Source organism: Nannospalax galili, unplaced genomic scaffold, assembly GCF_000622305.1.
Source record: "Nannospalax galili isolate Female #2095 unplaced genomic scaffold, S.galili_v1.0 scaffold139, whole genome shotgun sequence".
NCBI lineage: Eukaryota > Metazoa > Chordata > Mammalia > Rodentia > Spalacidae > Nannospalax > Nannospalax galili.
In genome coordinates this window covers 3,976,667-3,993,824 of record NW_008345884.1, presented here as the reverse complement: position 1 = coordinate 3,993,824, position 17,158 = coordinate 3,976,667, and the positions used below count along the sequence as shown (strand labels likewise).

The window sequence follows — 17,158 nt, the reverse complement described above, 5'->3', positions numbered from 1 at the left end:
GGCAGCTTAAAACACTGACTATTCTTGCAGAAGACCCAGGTTCGAATCCCAGCACCCACATGGCAGCTAACAACTGTCCGTAACTCCAGCCCCAGGGGATCTGACAGCCTCTTCTGACCTCCATGGGCATTGCACCACACAGGTGCACTTACCTACATGCAGGCAATACATGCATACACATAAAATAAAAATAATAAAATATTTTTTAAAAAAACAAAAGACCCAGTGGGAAATGGAGTCCTGATTTTAGAGATGGAGACAACTGAGGCTCAGAAAGGTTAATAACTTGATAGATCCCATGGAAGTGGCAAAGTCAAGTTGGAAGCCTGTGCCTTTAACAGAAACACTGAAGTCCTCTTGGGTCTGGATTTTCAGCTGAGACTTAAGCTTCCATTTCAAATCCACAACTTCCACGTTTTCTAAACTAAAAATAACATAGGGTGTTTGACAATAGTTTGGGGTATTTCAAGGGTTTTCCCCATGAAATGTAAGATGTGATTATTGCTACAACCGAGTAGGATTCCATTTCTTCACCAGAGCAGTGAGAAAAGAGGCTGGAGAACTTGTAAGGTTTCATTTCGACATAAGACGAAAGCCCTCCTATGTGTCTGTGTTCGCTAAAGTGATTTACACACCATTTTGTGCTGTGGAATCCTAGTTTCTCTATGTCCTACAGCGTAGTTACGGAGATAAGCAAACGCATTGATACTGCCTGCCACCTGGGTCCCAAGTCCAGGCTTTTTACTGCTTTCCTATTCCATCTTGTGTTAAAAATCTACAATCAATTATAGATCTATAGATCTAGAATATACATTACAAAATATAGAAAAAGTCCAGAATCAAAGAATTCCTCCTCAGATACAGACTTCCTTCCAAGTAAAGAACAATTTTTTTAATAATTCCACAAAGATTTTAATTGTTAATGTCATCAGTACATCCACATTTATGCAGGGATTCAGTAGAGAGCAAATTTTTGTAATTGTTTGTGTGTGTGTGTGTGCATGTGGGTGAACATGGATGTGTATATGTGTCTGTATGTCTGTGTGTGTGCTGGAGATTGAATTGCCAGGCCTTGCCTATCTTGAGCACACGCTCTCCCACAGAGCTCCAGCCTCTGCTCTAGTACTTGGTCCTTCTTTATCTTTCTCATGCAAAGCTTCCTGTGCTGATGTCCTAGAGGTTCAGAAATAACCTATCCTCTCCCGTTTCCTCCCCGAACACCCAAAGTCTCCCCAGTTCTGCTGTCTTCTTGCTATCACCATGAGAAATTCCTTGAGAAGTGAAGGAAATCATAGTGGTGGAAAAGGGATAAAAGGAGACAAGGTGGGTGGCAGAGGGTCCTTGGAACGCACATATAGGAAGCGAACAGAAGAGACAGTACTCAAGCTGGAGTTGCTGCTAGACTTTCTCCTCCTGTTTCAGTCCTTCACCCCCATGCTGCAAACATCCACGCACTACAGTTTGCTATGAGGACAAACTCTTGCCCAGAATACTATTTCTCACCAAGTCAGTGTGCTGAGTATTCAGTTCAAGGCCAAACTCTCCCCAAATATATATAAAATGCTGATGGAGCTGGGCCCTGATGAAAGTGTTATGGGGACACAGAAAGGAATGAGACAATTTCTGGATGTTGGAGCCTTTGACGGACCTGAGTTTGGCCTTCATGTGAGCCCATAAATACATTATTTAATAGTTTTAAGAGTAACTGTCCATGTAGACTGAGCCTATGCCGGGGACCAGGTAGGCACTCTACAAATTCCATACTGGAATGTATATGGCAACTGTGATTATCTCCATTTTATAGATGATGCAACCGAGGTGCCACTAGCAGAGTTAGAGTCACACGTGCTCTTTGTATAGTATCCTCCTGCACTATCTGCCTCAGTTTCCTTTCTTGTGAAAAGAAGTTAGATATTGTGCTAGAACTGTCATAAGAACAAGCTGGGGTAGTTAGGATGAAGCAACACATGGACACTACAGTGTGGGTCATGTAAGAGCTAACGTGGAGCCGCGTGGAGGGCTTGAAGTACCACGTGAGTTAAGGAGAGCGCAAATCTCCCCAGTCAGAACTGGCTTTCTGTTGTTTGAGTGGATCCTTGAAAGATGACAAGTGTTGTTTGGTGACCATTGGGAGAGACTGTGAGGAGGAAAAATATTTTCATTGTGAAAAATAAAGCAAGATTGTCACAGTCATGTATCTATCTTCAGTGATGCTTTTTATAGCCTCAAATTTTCCAATATTTCTAAAAGCACTACAAAAACCAATTCCTTAACATCCTTGTTTTTGTTGTTGTTTTTGTTTTTCAATTTTTTTTTTTTTTTGAGATAGGGTCTCATGTATCCCAGGCTGGTCTTTTTAAAAAAATATTTTTATTTATTATTTTTATTTTATGTGTATGAGTGTTGTGCCTGCCTGTAGGTAAGTGTACCCATGTCATGCAATGCCCATGGAGGACAGAAGATGCTGTCGGATCCCAGGAACTGGAGTTACAGACAGCTGTTAGCTGCTGTGTGGGTTCTGAGTTCTGCAAGAACAGTCAGTGTTCTTAACCTCTGAGCCATCTCTCCAGCCCCTCCCCTCAAAGCTGGTCTTTGACTTGCTATGTAGATCTTAAACTGTTTAAATAGGTGATCCTCCTGCCTATGCCTCTAGAATTACAGGTGAGTACCATAACACCTACTTTATGAAATCCTAGGGATGAGACCCAGGACCTTGTGCATGCTAGGCAAGCATTCTACAACTAACCCACGTTCACAGCTCAAACTTGCTTTTTTTTTTTTTTTTTTTTCTGGTCTTTTTGATACAGGGTCTCCCTGTAGCCCCAGCTGCCCTGGAACTCACTATGTAGACCAGGTTAGCCTTGAACTCACAGAGATCCGCCTGCCTCTGCCTCCCAAGTGCTGGGATTAAAGGTGTGTACCACCACGCCCGGCAAACTTGCTTTTGAGAGACAGAGAAAATACACCATTAATTCTCCCAAGTTAAATTGGGTTATAGTCACATAGAAAGGTAAATAACTGCTGTCTTTGTTAAGTAATTCCCTAATTCTAGGCAAGGACAAGTACAGCAGGACCTCAGAGGACTGATAACAATCATCATGGAAGAGACAAGATAGGAGGTGGAAGGTCTGGAGGTGGAACTTCCCAGCAGTCTCTGATGCTGCCCCTGTCCTTTTTGTATGTGCCTCTACACCACACCGTGGTCTGTTAGTCAGCATACAGTCAAACAATTAGCACCCAATATTTATAAATAATCAGAAGACCCTATTCTATTATTTCAAGAAGAGCTGAGATGTTCTGCCACATCTCCCTGACAACAAACAGACCTTAAATGCAATGGGAACAAGAAAGCTCTAGCCAACCACAGTGATGCTAAATATGACTTTGTTGTACAAAGCATGCAGCCTAACTTTACAGGAGAGTATGCTTTCATTTTTAAGTTCAGTTTCCACTTAAGAGTCTCCATTGTAAAATATGAGAGAATTCACTCGTTAGTGACTTCTGTATGTTTTCAAAAAGAGCAAAAGGTAGATAGATATCAAGTCAGAATAAATTCAACAAGATAATTGACAGTGAGAGGACAGGAAAAAGTTCTTTAAGAAAAACAAGCAAGCCACTGTAAAACAATCAAAAAAGAAGTCTATACACAATAACCTCCCCCCTCAAGAATCTCACAACTTATTTTTGCCATAGAGGAACTTAAATGTTACAATAGCTCACTACCCAATCAGCAGCACTGCTGGCCACAAATCAGGAAGCCCTTGAAGATGTAGTATTTTAAACTATCAGTGAGACTTGTGCCTCTCAGCTGGTTTTGTTCCCTGTGTTTGTAGGATGGAAAAACAGATGTGAAGTCCCTCATGGCGAAGTTTAACACAGGCAGTAACCCGAAAGAGGAGATCTCAGTCAGCAGCAGGCCCTTCAAAACGACCGGACAAAACTCACCTTCAGGAATACAAGCGAAAAAGAACTTATTCGACAATCAAGGAAATGCCACCCCTCCCACAGGACCCAGCAACTTGCCTAAGTTTGGGACACCAAAGCCAGCTGTGGCACTGAAACCTTCCTTTGAGGAGAAATGTGACAAGGAGCCCAAACCCCCGTTTTTAAAACCTACCGGAGTAACCCAAAGATTTGGAACACAGACCAATTCAGCCACTAGAGACCCTGAGGTCAAAGTGGGATTTCTGAAACCTCTTAGCCCCAAGCCCACCAACCCACCCAAAGAAGATTCCAGGCCAGTGTTTCCACGGCCTTCTGGGAATAAACCATCACTTCACAATTTGAACCAAGACCCCGACTCAAAGACACTAGGCCCCAAACCAGGGTCTACTCCTCCAGTTCCAGAAAATGATCAGAAGCCAGGGTTCCCAAAGTTGGCTGGAGCTAAAGGCAAGTTCATGCCAGCATCACAAGATACTGACCCCAAACCACGATTTCCCAGACATACTTTTGGTCAGAAGTCATCCCTGAGTACAGAGGACTCCCAGCAAGATGAGAGCGCCACTAAGAACACATTTGCACAAAAAGGACCCCCAGTGCCACCAGGAGCCAAATTCAGGAGCAGCCCTTTAAAACCAGCCAGGGAAGACCCTGAGAGTAAAGACCGAGGAGATGACACAGCAAGTTCACCATTTGCTGGTGTGGTTCTGAAGCCTGCTTCAAGCAGAGGGAGCCCAGGCCTCCCCAGAAACACTGAAGAAAAAAAAGAAGATAGGAAAATAGATGCCACGAAGAACATCTTCCTGAGCAAAGTCAATCAGGAAGAGTCGGCCAGATTCCCTAAGGCACCTTCCAAGCTGGCAGTGGGGACAACATGGGGCCAAAGTCAAGAAAAGGTAAAAGGAGACAAGAACTCTGCGGCCCCAAAGCAGAAGCCACTGCCTCCCCTGTCTACCTTGGGCCCACCTCCACCTAAACCCAGCAGACCACCCAACGTTGACCTGACCAGATTCCGAAAAGCTGATTCCTCAAACAGTAAGTTGCTTTCTCACTGGTAATCAACAACAATGGTTCACTCAACAACAGAGTGTGTTTTAACTTCTGGGGGAAACTTTATAGCAAGGAATGATCCCATAACTGATACTAGTGTATACAGGGTGACTTTTCCTTTGGTGGTTTTTGTTGTTGTTGTTGTTTGTTTGTTTGTTTGGGTGTGTGTGTGTGTGTGTGTGTGTGTGTGTGTGTTGGTCTGAGAAAATAAAGGTAGGAGGTCGGAGTTCTGTGTGAGCATTCTGTGAGAAAATGCCTAAGGGAGATGAGGTTTTCAGGTGGACAAGAGGAAGGAAATACATCCTTTTGACTGATAAGTGGTTTTGCTTAATGATAACCATTGCCTGTATGTCCTCAGTTGTGTTTCAGTTCTGGTGAACAACAGAGAAATATGCTACCCCTACTGTCTGCTACCAAGGAGTTAGAGAAGTGTGCAAACTTTTAAGTCAGTAGCTCTGACTTGGGGGGGCAGGGTGCTAAATTTGATAAGCAGGGCATGTGTGTAATGTCTGGTATTTTTGGTCATCACAACTGGAGGAGGCTAATGGCATTTTGCAAATAGAGCCCCAATGATAGTGTTAAACTTCTACAGTGCACAAACTAGCCTTTCACTATAGAGAACCATCCAGGCCAAAATGGTGCAAAGTTGAAAGCTCTCTTATAAATCATTTCAAATATCCACATATTATTTATAATGTTCTCTAAGCCCAAGATAGGAGAGGAACCATACTGTTAGGAGATGGTACTTCATAGTTTATATTTTACCCATTTTAAATTTTGCAATATAAAAATTTGTGAACTATTCCAATTCACAAAGTAGCACTTAGACAGAAAAATAAGGCAACAAAGGGTTCACTGTTCTCCTTCCACATGAGTAGTCTGATTTTCTTCTAGAGACGCCACCACAATATTATAGCATGTGGTAGAATTTGAAATTGAGTCACGTAGTAAAGACTTGCCAGCCTGTCGTGATGAGAAACGCTCACTCATGCCTGAGATGATTAATATCTTTGGCAACTGGTGTACAACTCTGTGTACTGTAAGATGGAAAAAGAAGAATACTTACAAGTGACCAAGGCACTGTTAGTCACATTCTCCTTATGAAATCCTATTCTGAAGCCAGGTGTGGTGGTGCGGCCTGTGATCTAGCACTTGGAGGTAGAAGCAGAAGGATCAGAAGTTCAAGGTCATTGTGTTATAGTAGAGAGTCTGGGGCCAGCCTGGACTACATGAGACTGTCTCAAAAAACATTCTGGTCTAATTAAAGCAGTTCTAGGTATAACCATTATTTTTCAATTTTTTGCCACCAGAAATCCCTGAACAGTTTTCCCTAAGATGATGCCCCTGTCTGATAGGACGGTGGTAGATGGCAGAAGGTGAGGCCTAGAAGGCATAAGACTATAGTCACATCCAGATTGTGCTCCCTGCCTCTGAGGCCAAGAAAAGGCACCTGACTCCAGTAGAGGCAGAAAAATATCACAGAGCCTGACTCCCATGGCTGTCATACCAAGACTGGTCTTATCAACGGCAGTTTTTCAAGTTTTTTTCTGCAGAGAGTATTGTCTTCCCAGTTACCCAAAATTTGCCCCATTTGACATGGATCATACAGCTTAGAATGGCAGCTTCCAGGGGAAATTCTAGATGTGCTGTTAAAACCACCAAGATTTTCTGAGTTTGCAGCTTTTACTCCAGCTCTAATGAATGTAGACATACCTGACTAGACATGAAGCTTCATGTTGAAGGCTTCAGGATCAACTATTTGCTACACAGTATAATTAAAAAATTTATCCAACAAAATGGGAAAGAAAAGAGATTGTATGCTTTGGAAAACAGATTTATCAAAGGTTTATCAATGACAAAGTTTTCTTTTTTAATCCTCTAAGATATAAGAATACTGATTGGAGTAAAATGCTTTGCTAATGATACATTTACTGAAGGTGGACTATCCTTTGTTTTTGTTAAAAGCAATTATGATAGCGTTCAAATTAACTAAAACTTCTCAGAATTATTCTGTTGATTTTCAAAGCTCTAATACAGTTTCCCCATTTCTGTGCCTCATTCCTTCTTTTCTATTTTCATACCCAGATGAATAGTTATCATTTATTGAAGACTTGTTATATAACATAATGTACAACACCATCATTTCTCCCAAGCTATGAAATGGAAGTCTACCTCACAGCAATTAGGGTATTTTCTCAAGCTGTATCTTATCTAAGCAGAATAGATGCTGGTCCTTGTGTCTCTCAGATTCTGTGGACTGTGTTCCCTTCCCTATGCCAGCCCCTATGCCAGCTCCCTCTCTTGAAACACAAGACATTTCAAGACAATGCAAGTGTACGTGGTGTCTAATGAACCCTCATTCTTTCCTCTTGCTCTAGCTTTTGATTAAGACATTGCATTTTGGTATTATAGATCCATTATGAACTCCATTAAAACAGGGACCAATTTGTTTATCATTCTTTCACTTGTGGAACGAAACAATATGTGTTTTTGTTACTTTCCTGGGTTTGTTCTCCCACAGTGGCATGTTTAATCAGAATTTGGTTGCTCACAACTTGTTCAGCATTAAATTGTAATACTCTCCATAATTTTGTAACTACTTCAGTAAGTTGGATAACCTTGCCAATAGGCATGCATTCAGTTAAATGGAGTGTTGACACAAAATGAATTTTACGCAGAACATTCATCCTGCAGATCTACTTAGCTCACTCACCTGCAAACTGTAAGCCCAACTGTATCACATTTCTTCCTGAACACAGAGCTAATAATGTTTTGGTCCAGCTCCCCTACCCCCACCCTAAGAATCATTTAAGATTATAAAAGCCTAAACTTAACTAAAAAAAAATGTAACATCAAAATGTTCTCTAAACTCACCTTTCTTTTGCCTCTTTTTGGGTCCCAGGCCACTTATCAAAAGACTTCTTCCAAATGTCCTGATGCTGTTTCATCACAAAGTTTGGGGCCTTAAGGACCCCAAGTCCATCTCAACCAGGCCCAAATGCCAGTTTATGTGTAGGAGTTAGTGAAAACCTACTGGTATTGATTAGACTCAGTCCTGTTTTCTTGTCTTCTTCTTAACACTTGTATAAAACTAAGACCAATGGTTCTACATATCAATATAAGTACTTTAACAGCTACAGGAATAAAGCTGGGGGGCCCAACGACCGTTAACAAAAGGCTAATAGCAAGTCCCTCTCCTCATTTGTACCTTTCCATCCTACAGCTGGAACTAATCCAGTCTACAACAGGTTGATATAAAGCAGATCTTGGGCTGGGAGAGAGGTGGAGCTCAGCCGTAAGGCTGCACCTCAAGGAGAAATGGAAAGGACCTTGGGCTGTTTTCAACAGCAAATAACCCTGTTTCTGGAGTGAATAAGACTCCTTCACAGGTCCCAAAGATATCGTCACCTTTCTCTGTCCCTTTATTATCTGCTTACTTTATATTGTGATATATATATATAATTTATTGGCTACATATGTATTGAAATCAACTTTATTTCAGTGTATGGTAGTGTTTTCCACAACCAAATTGTTGCTGCAGGCCATTACAGAAACTGGGATTCTAGGCTCAAATGCATTTTAGAGATTTGGTAATAAATAGTCTATACAGTGGCGTTTCTCCAGAGTTAGGGACACCACTGTGCAGCTGGGATCTAAGAACAAGGTTCATAAAGAGTAGATCCCAGGGTGTGTCATTGAAGCACCTCTGGGCTGGGTTAGTTCAGGAGCCTGAAAGCTGGAGGCAAGGCTCACCAGTACACAAATCACTTAGAATTTGCTCAGCTGTATGATTCAGCTTGAGAAAGCAAAGGGATTCTAGCCACATTGCTGAACGTCAGCATCTCATTCTCCAGGTGCCTGGCATTCATGTGGAGGCTAAAGTCCAGTATTCATACTAACTCACACCCCTCCTTGATTCTGGGAAATCAGTTTTCCAAACAACCTGCAGTTCTTCCTTCTGTTTCACGTTGCAGCCCTGAGGAACCACTTACTATTATTCAGGCAGCTTTCCTGGGTTAAACTCCTTCATATGAATGCCTCAGGAAAGCTCCTCTCTCCGCTCACAAGTACCTGATCAAATCTTATGGGCTACCCTACTCTTAGTCTTTCCTCACCGAGTGCTAGACACTCTCTTCTGTTCTTCCAAGATAAACCTCTCATCGATCTAAACCCAGTTCTCTTGAACAAATTATTTGCTGGACTTTCACATCCCAACAGCATTCTTCAGACTTTTTTCAAAATCTAATTTCCTTATCACTTTGATAAGGATTTACACAGTCTCTATTTTAACATTCCACCACTGAATTTACTGTGGAAAAGTATGAGGCAAACCTGAATTCACTCCTTTGAAAATTATTATTTTCCTGTCAGAATTCTAAGAGACACCTTTGTACTAGAGGTTTAGAGACTCAGCCAGAATATGTCTGTTCACCATTGGTCATCGTATTTCCTGAGAGATGTGGTTCCTCTGTTCTCAGATTTTAGGGATCTTCTGTTCCATGTACCTAGGACTTACACCATTGCTTTTGATCTGGCAGATGGATAATAAGTGTGCCTACAAGGTCTCATCCAGTGAGAGAATTTTGTCTTCCCCTCAAACTGTGATTGAACTCTGAGTGCTGCTTTGAATGTGCTTTTCCACACAGTGACTGAAAGCTGGGCAGGGCTGGAGGGCAGCCCCTCCTGGGACCCTCCACACAGTGACTAAAGCCTGGGCAGGACTGGAGGGCAGTCCTTTCTGGGACCCAGATTTCTAAGCTCTTGTTCAGTGCTCTGTACAAGGCACTGCAAGGCCTATGTTGGCCATTGATCCTTTTCTGCCTCTGGCTTATGATCCTATTGTTGTATATTCAGGGTTTTTGTTAAGGGTTTCCCTTGTCCTCCCATAGGCTGCTCACTCACCCCTCAGTCTACTTTCAAAGTGGAATGTATTAGGGAGAATTCACAGGTCTTTCTAGAATCACTGTACACACACACACACACACGCACACGCACACACATGATTCCTCTGGACCTGGAGAACAGAGGGGGGTGCTTTGCTTGCTGCCTCTGGCATTAGGACCTTCTGTCTCTTCCTTACTCCACTTCTTAAAGTTTTTATGTGAGTTATTTTTCCTTCCTTCTAAGATGGCTGCTAGTGAGTTTTGGATGCTTTTCTTACTTTGTAACTATTTTTATTTGAGATTGAGGAGGACATCCTGAAAGTCTACTCCCTCATCTCTTAGTACCAGATAAAAACATTTTAATTAGAGTCTAGAAATCAGCAACATTTCCAAAAATACCATCCATTCATCCCAACTAGATGACAGAAGGGAAACTGAGTGCTCACCTGGAAACTTGTATCATTCCCTCAGCCCTGTAATCACTGGTCAAGGATACTCAGACAGTGTCCCAGCACTACCCTCCACTACCCTGCAAAAACCTTGAGAAGGGTTCTAGTTTTACCATTCAATTTGTTCATACTTTAGGAAGCAAGTACAATAAAAGAAAAGTTGGGAGAGTGAGCCAGGGGAGGGCTCCTGGCCAGCTTGTGGGGAAAACAAATTGCTCTCTTTTGAATTGATATCATTTTGCCATTGAAAAGATCCTTGGCATATTTAGGCTCCTGCTTCCTTGCTTGGTCCTGAATTTGACCTTCAAAATTCTTCCGGCAGAGATATCAGCTATTCTTCGAAACGTGGTTTAGCTCAGTAGTCCATACATATCCATTAATTTTCAGAGAAAAATTTTCTTACAATGATATCCAACCCTGTTTGTAAAAGAGACTGTCAGTTTTGTCATTTATGGGAACAGAAATCTCTATCAAATTTAGTTTATGGTCACGTTCCATGTTTTTCTTTGTTGTAAGAACTCTTCCTGTGGTCAAGAGACTGAAACCAGTGCATTTTGCAACACTTCAAAGATGTATGGTGATGTCAAAATAACTGGCATTATGTCAACTTTAATAGCATTGTGAAATGTCACATGATAACTTATAACACAAATGAATGGTTTTACAATGGCCAACTTACCCTCCAAGTGTGATTTTTAGCCTATAACCAGAGTTATCAAGTTTGTGTAATTGCTAAAACTTCAAAAGAATTTAAGCTAAATTTCAATTTGTTCATGAAAGGAAGAAAACTGAAAGCAAGTTTAGTAATCAAATACAAATTCGGCCAGATTTGGTGGTATAACCCTATAATCCAACCTTCCTGGAAGGCAGAAGGATCCCAAGTTTACAGCCTGCCTGGGCTACAGAGTGTGTTCAAGGGTAGCTTAGGCAACCTAGGGAGGCCCTGATTTAAAATTTTAAGGTGTATGAAAAGAATTTGGGATATAGCTCAGTGGTACAGCATTAGCCTAGTACGAATGAGGCCCTAGGTTCAAGCCTCAGGAATCCAAAAATTTATTTGACTCTAATAATGAAATACTTTAGCTCTTCCTAATTTACTTTTGATTGCTTGTGCACAAGTCAAGTAAAAAAATAAACTAGCTAACAAGATCAGAAAAATGTGTACATTTTACACTCTCTGGATGCCTTCTTCCGTCATACAATCTGCTAAAATAATATCTAAGCCAAGTCAAACAAAACAGTTTTTAATCGAATTTGAGTTGTGGAATATATGTAAATGGCACTAACCCTTCATCTTTGCTTGATTAAACTACTCCTGATATGACGGATAGATATGCTAAATTCGTGTCTTTATGTATACGTTTCTATTTTAAAAATAAAATGGACTTCTGAAAATAATGATTAGCTTCAGCTTTTGGAAGAACAAAATTATGCCTCAGGAACAGAAATCCAGCTACCTGTTCTTTTCAAAAATATCTCCAAATATTTTTATCCTTTCATAGAAAGCACAATCATGGGGCTGGAGAGATGGCTCAGTGAACAACACTGACTGTTCTCCCAGAAGACCGGGGTTCAAATCCCAGAACCCACATGGCAGCTAACAACTGTCCATAACTCCAGTTCCAGGGGATCTGACAGCCTCTACTGTCCTCCACAGGCGTTGCACGACGTGGGTGCACTTACCTACATGCAGGTATAACACTCATACACATTTTAAAAAAAAAAGAAAGAAAAAAGAAAGCACAATCATGATAATCATGGCATATCTCTGAAGTCCAGGGAACCATCTAGAATACTAGATTTATTTTTCCAATATATAAGAAGGAAGAGACGAAGTCCAAAGGTTAGAGAATTTAACTGCTATGTTAACCACTAGTAAATAAGAAACATTTTTCTCTTCTGTTTTAATTACCTCCAAAGAAAAAAACATTATGCTTCATTCTGTCTGGCATATCAAAGGTAGAAAAACCCATAGAGCACCCAATAGCAGTAGATGGCTATCAGCAAAATGTAACCGAAGATGCGACATCTGGTTATAGAAAAAAATCTGAACCCAAAACCATATGAGGTTTTTCTTTCCCCAAAGAAAGGGACTGTGTTGTAGAATCAGCTGCTGTGCTGGAGGCAGCAGTCGCATCTCTGCAGCTGCAGCGCTGCACACAACGACTTTTCAGCCCTCTTCCTGGCAGCTGAGTGTGTGTTTCTCTGGGAGTGGCACAGGGCTGTGGAAGTAGAGAGCACACAGCACCACCCTCACCTCTTGACTTGCTGTCTTTCAGTTCCCAGGAGAATGAGGGAGCGCAATTGATTTCCAAAATTAACCTGTGTGGCAACCTGACTAGTACTATTGCCCCCTCCCCTCCCCACAAAGAAAACATGAAAAAAAAAAAGTGGGCAAGACAGATAAATATTACAGACATCCAAAGCACAAGTTTGTTCACATTGTTCTGTAATAAAAGGCGCTAATTGCTACAGGAGGAAAAAGAAGCCTAGATTAAGTTCCATAAAGAGTTCCTTCCAAGGCTTAAGATCCTGCAGGTCTTTCTCATTTTCTTCCAATTCTGACCTGTAAACAGGTGAGCTACCCCATGTACCTTCAGCTATTAAGGTTCTAGACTGCCACTTCTTTAGGAATTCTGCTTCTCCCTCAAGTCCAGATGTTAGCTTATAATTCATCTACAGTGACTAAGAAAATTTATGCCACACACACACACACACACACACACACGCAACCATGTGTCCATACACAGAAGCACACACACATGCTTGCATTTGTTTGTACACATAACTATAACCATAGCTTATTCCTTCATCATTTTTCTATTTAAACATTTTTAACTATTTATTTTCATGTATATGAGTGTATTGCTTGCATGTGTGTAAGTGCACCTGTGTCATACAGTGCCCTCAGAAGACAGAAGAGGGCATCAGATCACCTAGAACTGGAGTTATGGACGGTCGTTAACCACAGTGGGGTGCTAGGCTTTAAGGCCGGTATTCTGCAAGAACAGCCAGTGCTCTTAACCCCTAAACCATCTCTTCAGTCCCTCCTTTTAAAAAGATTTTATTTTATATGTGAATGTATGTGTGTCTCTGTAAGTGTATATACATATGTGTGTGCAGGTGTCTTTGGAGGCCAGAAAGCAGCATCAGATCCCTTGGAACTGTAGTTAGAGTCATTTGTAAGCCACCCAATGTGGGTGCTGGGATCTCAACTCTGGTCCTCATGATTGAGCAGCAAGTGCTCTTAACTCCTGAGCCACCTCTCCTATCCCACCTTGGTCATTTTTCAAAAAAAAAGTTTTATTCAAAAGAAGTATAAATCTATAAGAGACTTCCAATCTTTGACGTTTCTCCTAATTAAAAAGAATTTTCTAGACCTGACTTGAGCTGTTTCCCAAGCAGGAAATTTCACCATTTGTAGGACGGGGCTGCCTTTCGTTTTTCTGAAGAAGCATTTAACTCTGAGTTCTCACTGAGGGGAATTCATCATTCTGTGGTTGGGCAGTGTGCAACCATATCAGGTTTCTACGTGGCCCAAGTCTCAACCCAGCAGCTGAAGAATCTTGCTCTTTCTTCACCCTGTGTGGTTGCAGTGCTCCTTCTGTTTGGACAGAATGTTACAAGGCAAGGTAGCCCATGACACTCGACCTAGCAAATAACACCACTACCCCACCATCTGTCTCTCTCCCATGTTCCTGCTTTCTTCTTTCTCATCTTCTGAGCTGTGATTCTTGTTCTTTTCCATCCTTTCTATCATCACCACAAATCGTTAAGTCAGTGAAACTCACAGAACATACTTAGCTTCATGGAGATGTGAAGACTAAACAGATTGTTGAGTTCTGTTCTACTAAAAGAAAAATACCTAGAGGATTATAAGTGTTACTGTGATTTGCAAATATAAAAAGTAAGGTTTTAGCTGAGTTTCTATACTCCTTAAAATCATGATAAAGTAAACTCCAAACATCAGCTGAAACTTTGTAGAAAAACCTTATGCTTTGTACAGATAAATGGATTAGCAAGTGGCTCAATCTCTCAAAGTCAATTCCAGCCTTGTCTCCCGCTTCTTATAATTTGCATGGGACTAGAGATTGCCTCTTCTTTGCTACAATAACCCAAACAAGGACTCAGGAAGTTTCCTTAGTTTTCACTGCAACCTAATTGCTGCAGGCATTTGTGAGCCGCGCAGATGGCACTGAAGGTCTCCGGGACCAGAGTCCCTAACTTGGCACCCGGACTAGAGACAGCATGAAAGAGTGGCGAGCTCCGAGCTAAGAGGTGCAGAATGCAGGCTCTTCCCTCTTCCTCTTCCTGTGGCTCACTTCTGTTTCCTCAGTTCCTTGACCCATCCTTCTCAACAGCAAAAGAAAAGGAAAAGTGTTCTTTCCATTGTCTTATGCAGAGCAGCAACTGTGGGCAGCCCAAACCTCACACTCAACATTGTCTTCTTCGCATGTAAGCAGAAGTTTCTTATCAAAGGCCCCTTTCTGCAGAAGGAGCAGGTGAGAAGGGATGGCCAAGGTAAAGTGGTTTTATTTTAGGTTGTTATAAATAGGCATTATTTACTAGAAATGAACTTAGGGGCAGAATCACAACACAAATACAGGCATGAGTTGTTCCAAACTGGTGTGACAACTAGGTGGTTGTTTTATCCTATTACCTGATTTTAGTGCCAAATGACTAGAGAGCCTTAAAAAAAAACTAAGAGAGGCTGAACGCAGCTTTTTGCTACCAGACCTGTGATTTAAATTTTTTTTCTTGTTCTTTCCCGAGTTAAAATATAATCAGGATATTCCAGGCTATTAAAAGTCTCTGACATGTCTTTCTGGTCATTATGAATACTAAATAAAGAAGAAACACTAACAGCAGAAAGATGAACAGGGTGGGTAGAGGGTGTAACCAATGGTGACTATCTCATACATTCAGGAGAGGCAAGGAAACAGCAAAATTGGACGTTAGTCCTTCAAATGCTTTACAGCTTGGAGTTCAAATGTCCCCATAGCTCCTAGCTCATGATGTCTAGAGTAAAGCACAGGAATTCGAGTGTCAAGCATCAGGTCATTCTGATCACAGCAGGAAGAGGGAAGTGAGGAGATGAGGAGAAGAAGAATTTCTAAGCCGTGGCTATTTTTCTCAACCCAAAAGAAATGACAAAATAATACTGAAACAGGATACTAAAAATTGGTGATTAATCATTACATGCAAATGAGTGAGTAATCTGTCTGAGCAGACGGTACTATCCTGTGCTTGGTCTTAAATGTTTGCTTAGTTAGAGAAAGCACAGAGGCGCTATTCAAATACCTCACAGCTAGGATAGCATAGCTCTGACGACAGTGGTGACAGAACATCAGTGTCCCAAAAGTCCTTATGCTTTAGTTTCTAGATTGCGAATGTGGCCAGACATTCCAGAAGGAACTTGGAACCCTTAGAAAGCCACAGCTCATTCATTATTTAAGCAGCTGGTGGTTGATTTCTCCGCTCCCACCGCCTGTCAACCTGGAGGAGTGGAGTTACATGCCTGTCATCAAGGACTCTTGGCACTTCCCCTCTTTCCTTTCTCCCTTCTTTTCTTTTCTCTGTTCCCTTTGTCTTCACTTCCTCCTTCTCCTCTGCCCTACACTGGCCTTAAGATTTCCCGTGCACAGTGATTGTTATTAATCAAAATATAAATAAACACTTATTTGGCACTACTGCCGGTATTAAAAGTAAAGACGAAAATGGAGGTGCTAAGAAAACAGACTTTGAAAATAAGAATAATTGCATATCACCTTGAAAGTTGCTGCTATGTCAATAGCTATCAGCCATGCCTCATGTGACCTCTTTCCTTTGGAAGGTCTCCACGTTTGGGCGTTGTTCTTCACCTGCCCAACTGATCAGCAAGATGAAGGACTGAGCGAGTTTAAAAATACTGGTGGTTGTTATGTCCCCAATCTGATCCATGCCCCAACTACTGGCTCAGTTATCTGTATAACTCATCATTTGTTAACAACATTCATCTTATTCTTCAATAACTCTTAGCATATCAAGTATGTAATCTTTAAAACAGACCTATGTTTATACAGTACTTAAAAAAATTTAAGCCAGTGCAAAACAAAGCCAAACAGTTGCCCTAAAATAAAGGTGCCTTTTCTTTTATGATGCTGCTTTAGTTGGATCTTCAAAGATGAACAAGCTTGAAGAAATGCGCTCTCAAGCGTCGATGTTGCAGCTAGATACCCATGCTTACAAGCCTTATGATAAAAGGAGAGAATGACAATGGCACTATGAACAGATGATTTTTTTGTGTGTGTGTGAATGTGTTTTTGTAAGCTGGAGACTTCTTTAAACTGAAGTTGATAGATGGCCTTCTAGACAATTCTATGAACACCTAACTATAGGATGCGAGGTATATTATAAAGACAAGAACATAGTTTTATTTTGAAAATGCTGACTTCACAGGCATTTTTCATCAGGGAGAACTGGTAATGTTTTGTTGCTAGAGAGACAAGGGTTCCAGTAAAAGCTATGCCACTCACTGTGGGATCCCATGAAAGGTGTTTCACTTCTTTGAGCCTCAGTTTCTCTTCATGTTAATGGAGAGAAATTTCTACATTATACAGTTGCTATGATTACAGTATGTAGAAAAAGTACCTAATACACTTCCTGGTACATCACATCATAAAGACTCAGCACTAGCAGCAACTTACTGTATTGTGTGTGTGCACGAGTGCATGTCTGAGTGCATGCCTGTGTTTGTGTGTATGTGTGTGTGTGTGTGAGAGTACCTGCCTGTATTTATATGTGGTGTGTGTGTGTGTGTGGTGTGATGTGTATATACATGGATATGATTGTGTG

At 41.3% G+C, this 17,158-nt stretch overlaps 1 protein-coding gene across 3 annotated transcripts in view; it reads left to right on the top strand.

Annotated features, from left to right (window-relative positions):
* Nucleotides 1–17,158, top strand: part of Fyb1 (FYN binding protein 1) — a 125,421-nt gene that overhangs the window by 19,068 nt on the left and 89,195 nt on the right. For all 3 annotated transcript variants that reach the window (XM_008842091.3, XM_029567799.1, XM_029567800.1), the window contains exon 2: nt 3,834–4,977. In XM_008842091.3, the coding sequence (XP_008840313.1) occupies nt 3,861–4,977 (1,117 nt within the window). In that variant the 5' untranslated portion in view covers nt 3,834–3,860. The remainder of the gene's footprint in view (nt 1–3,833; nt 4,978–17,158) is intronic.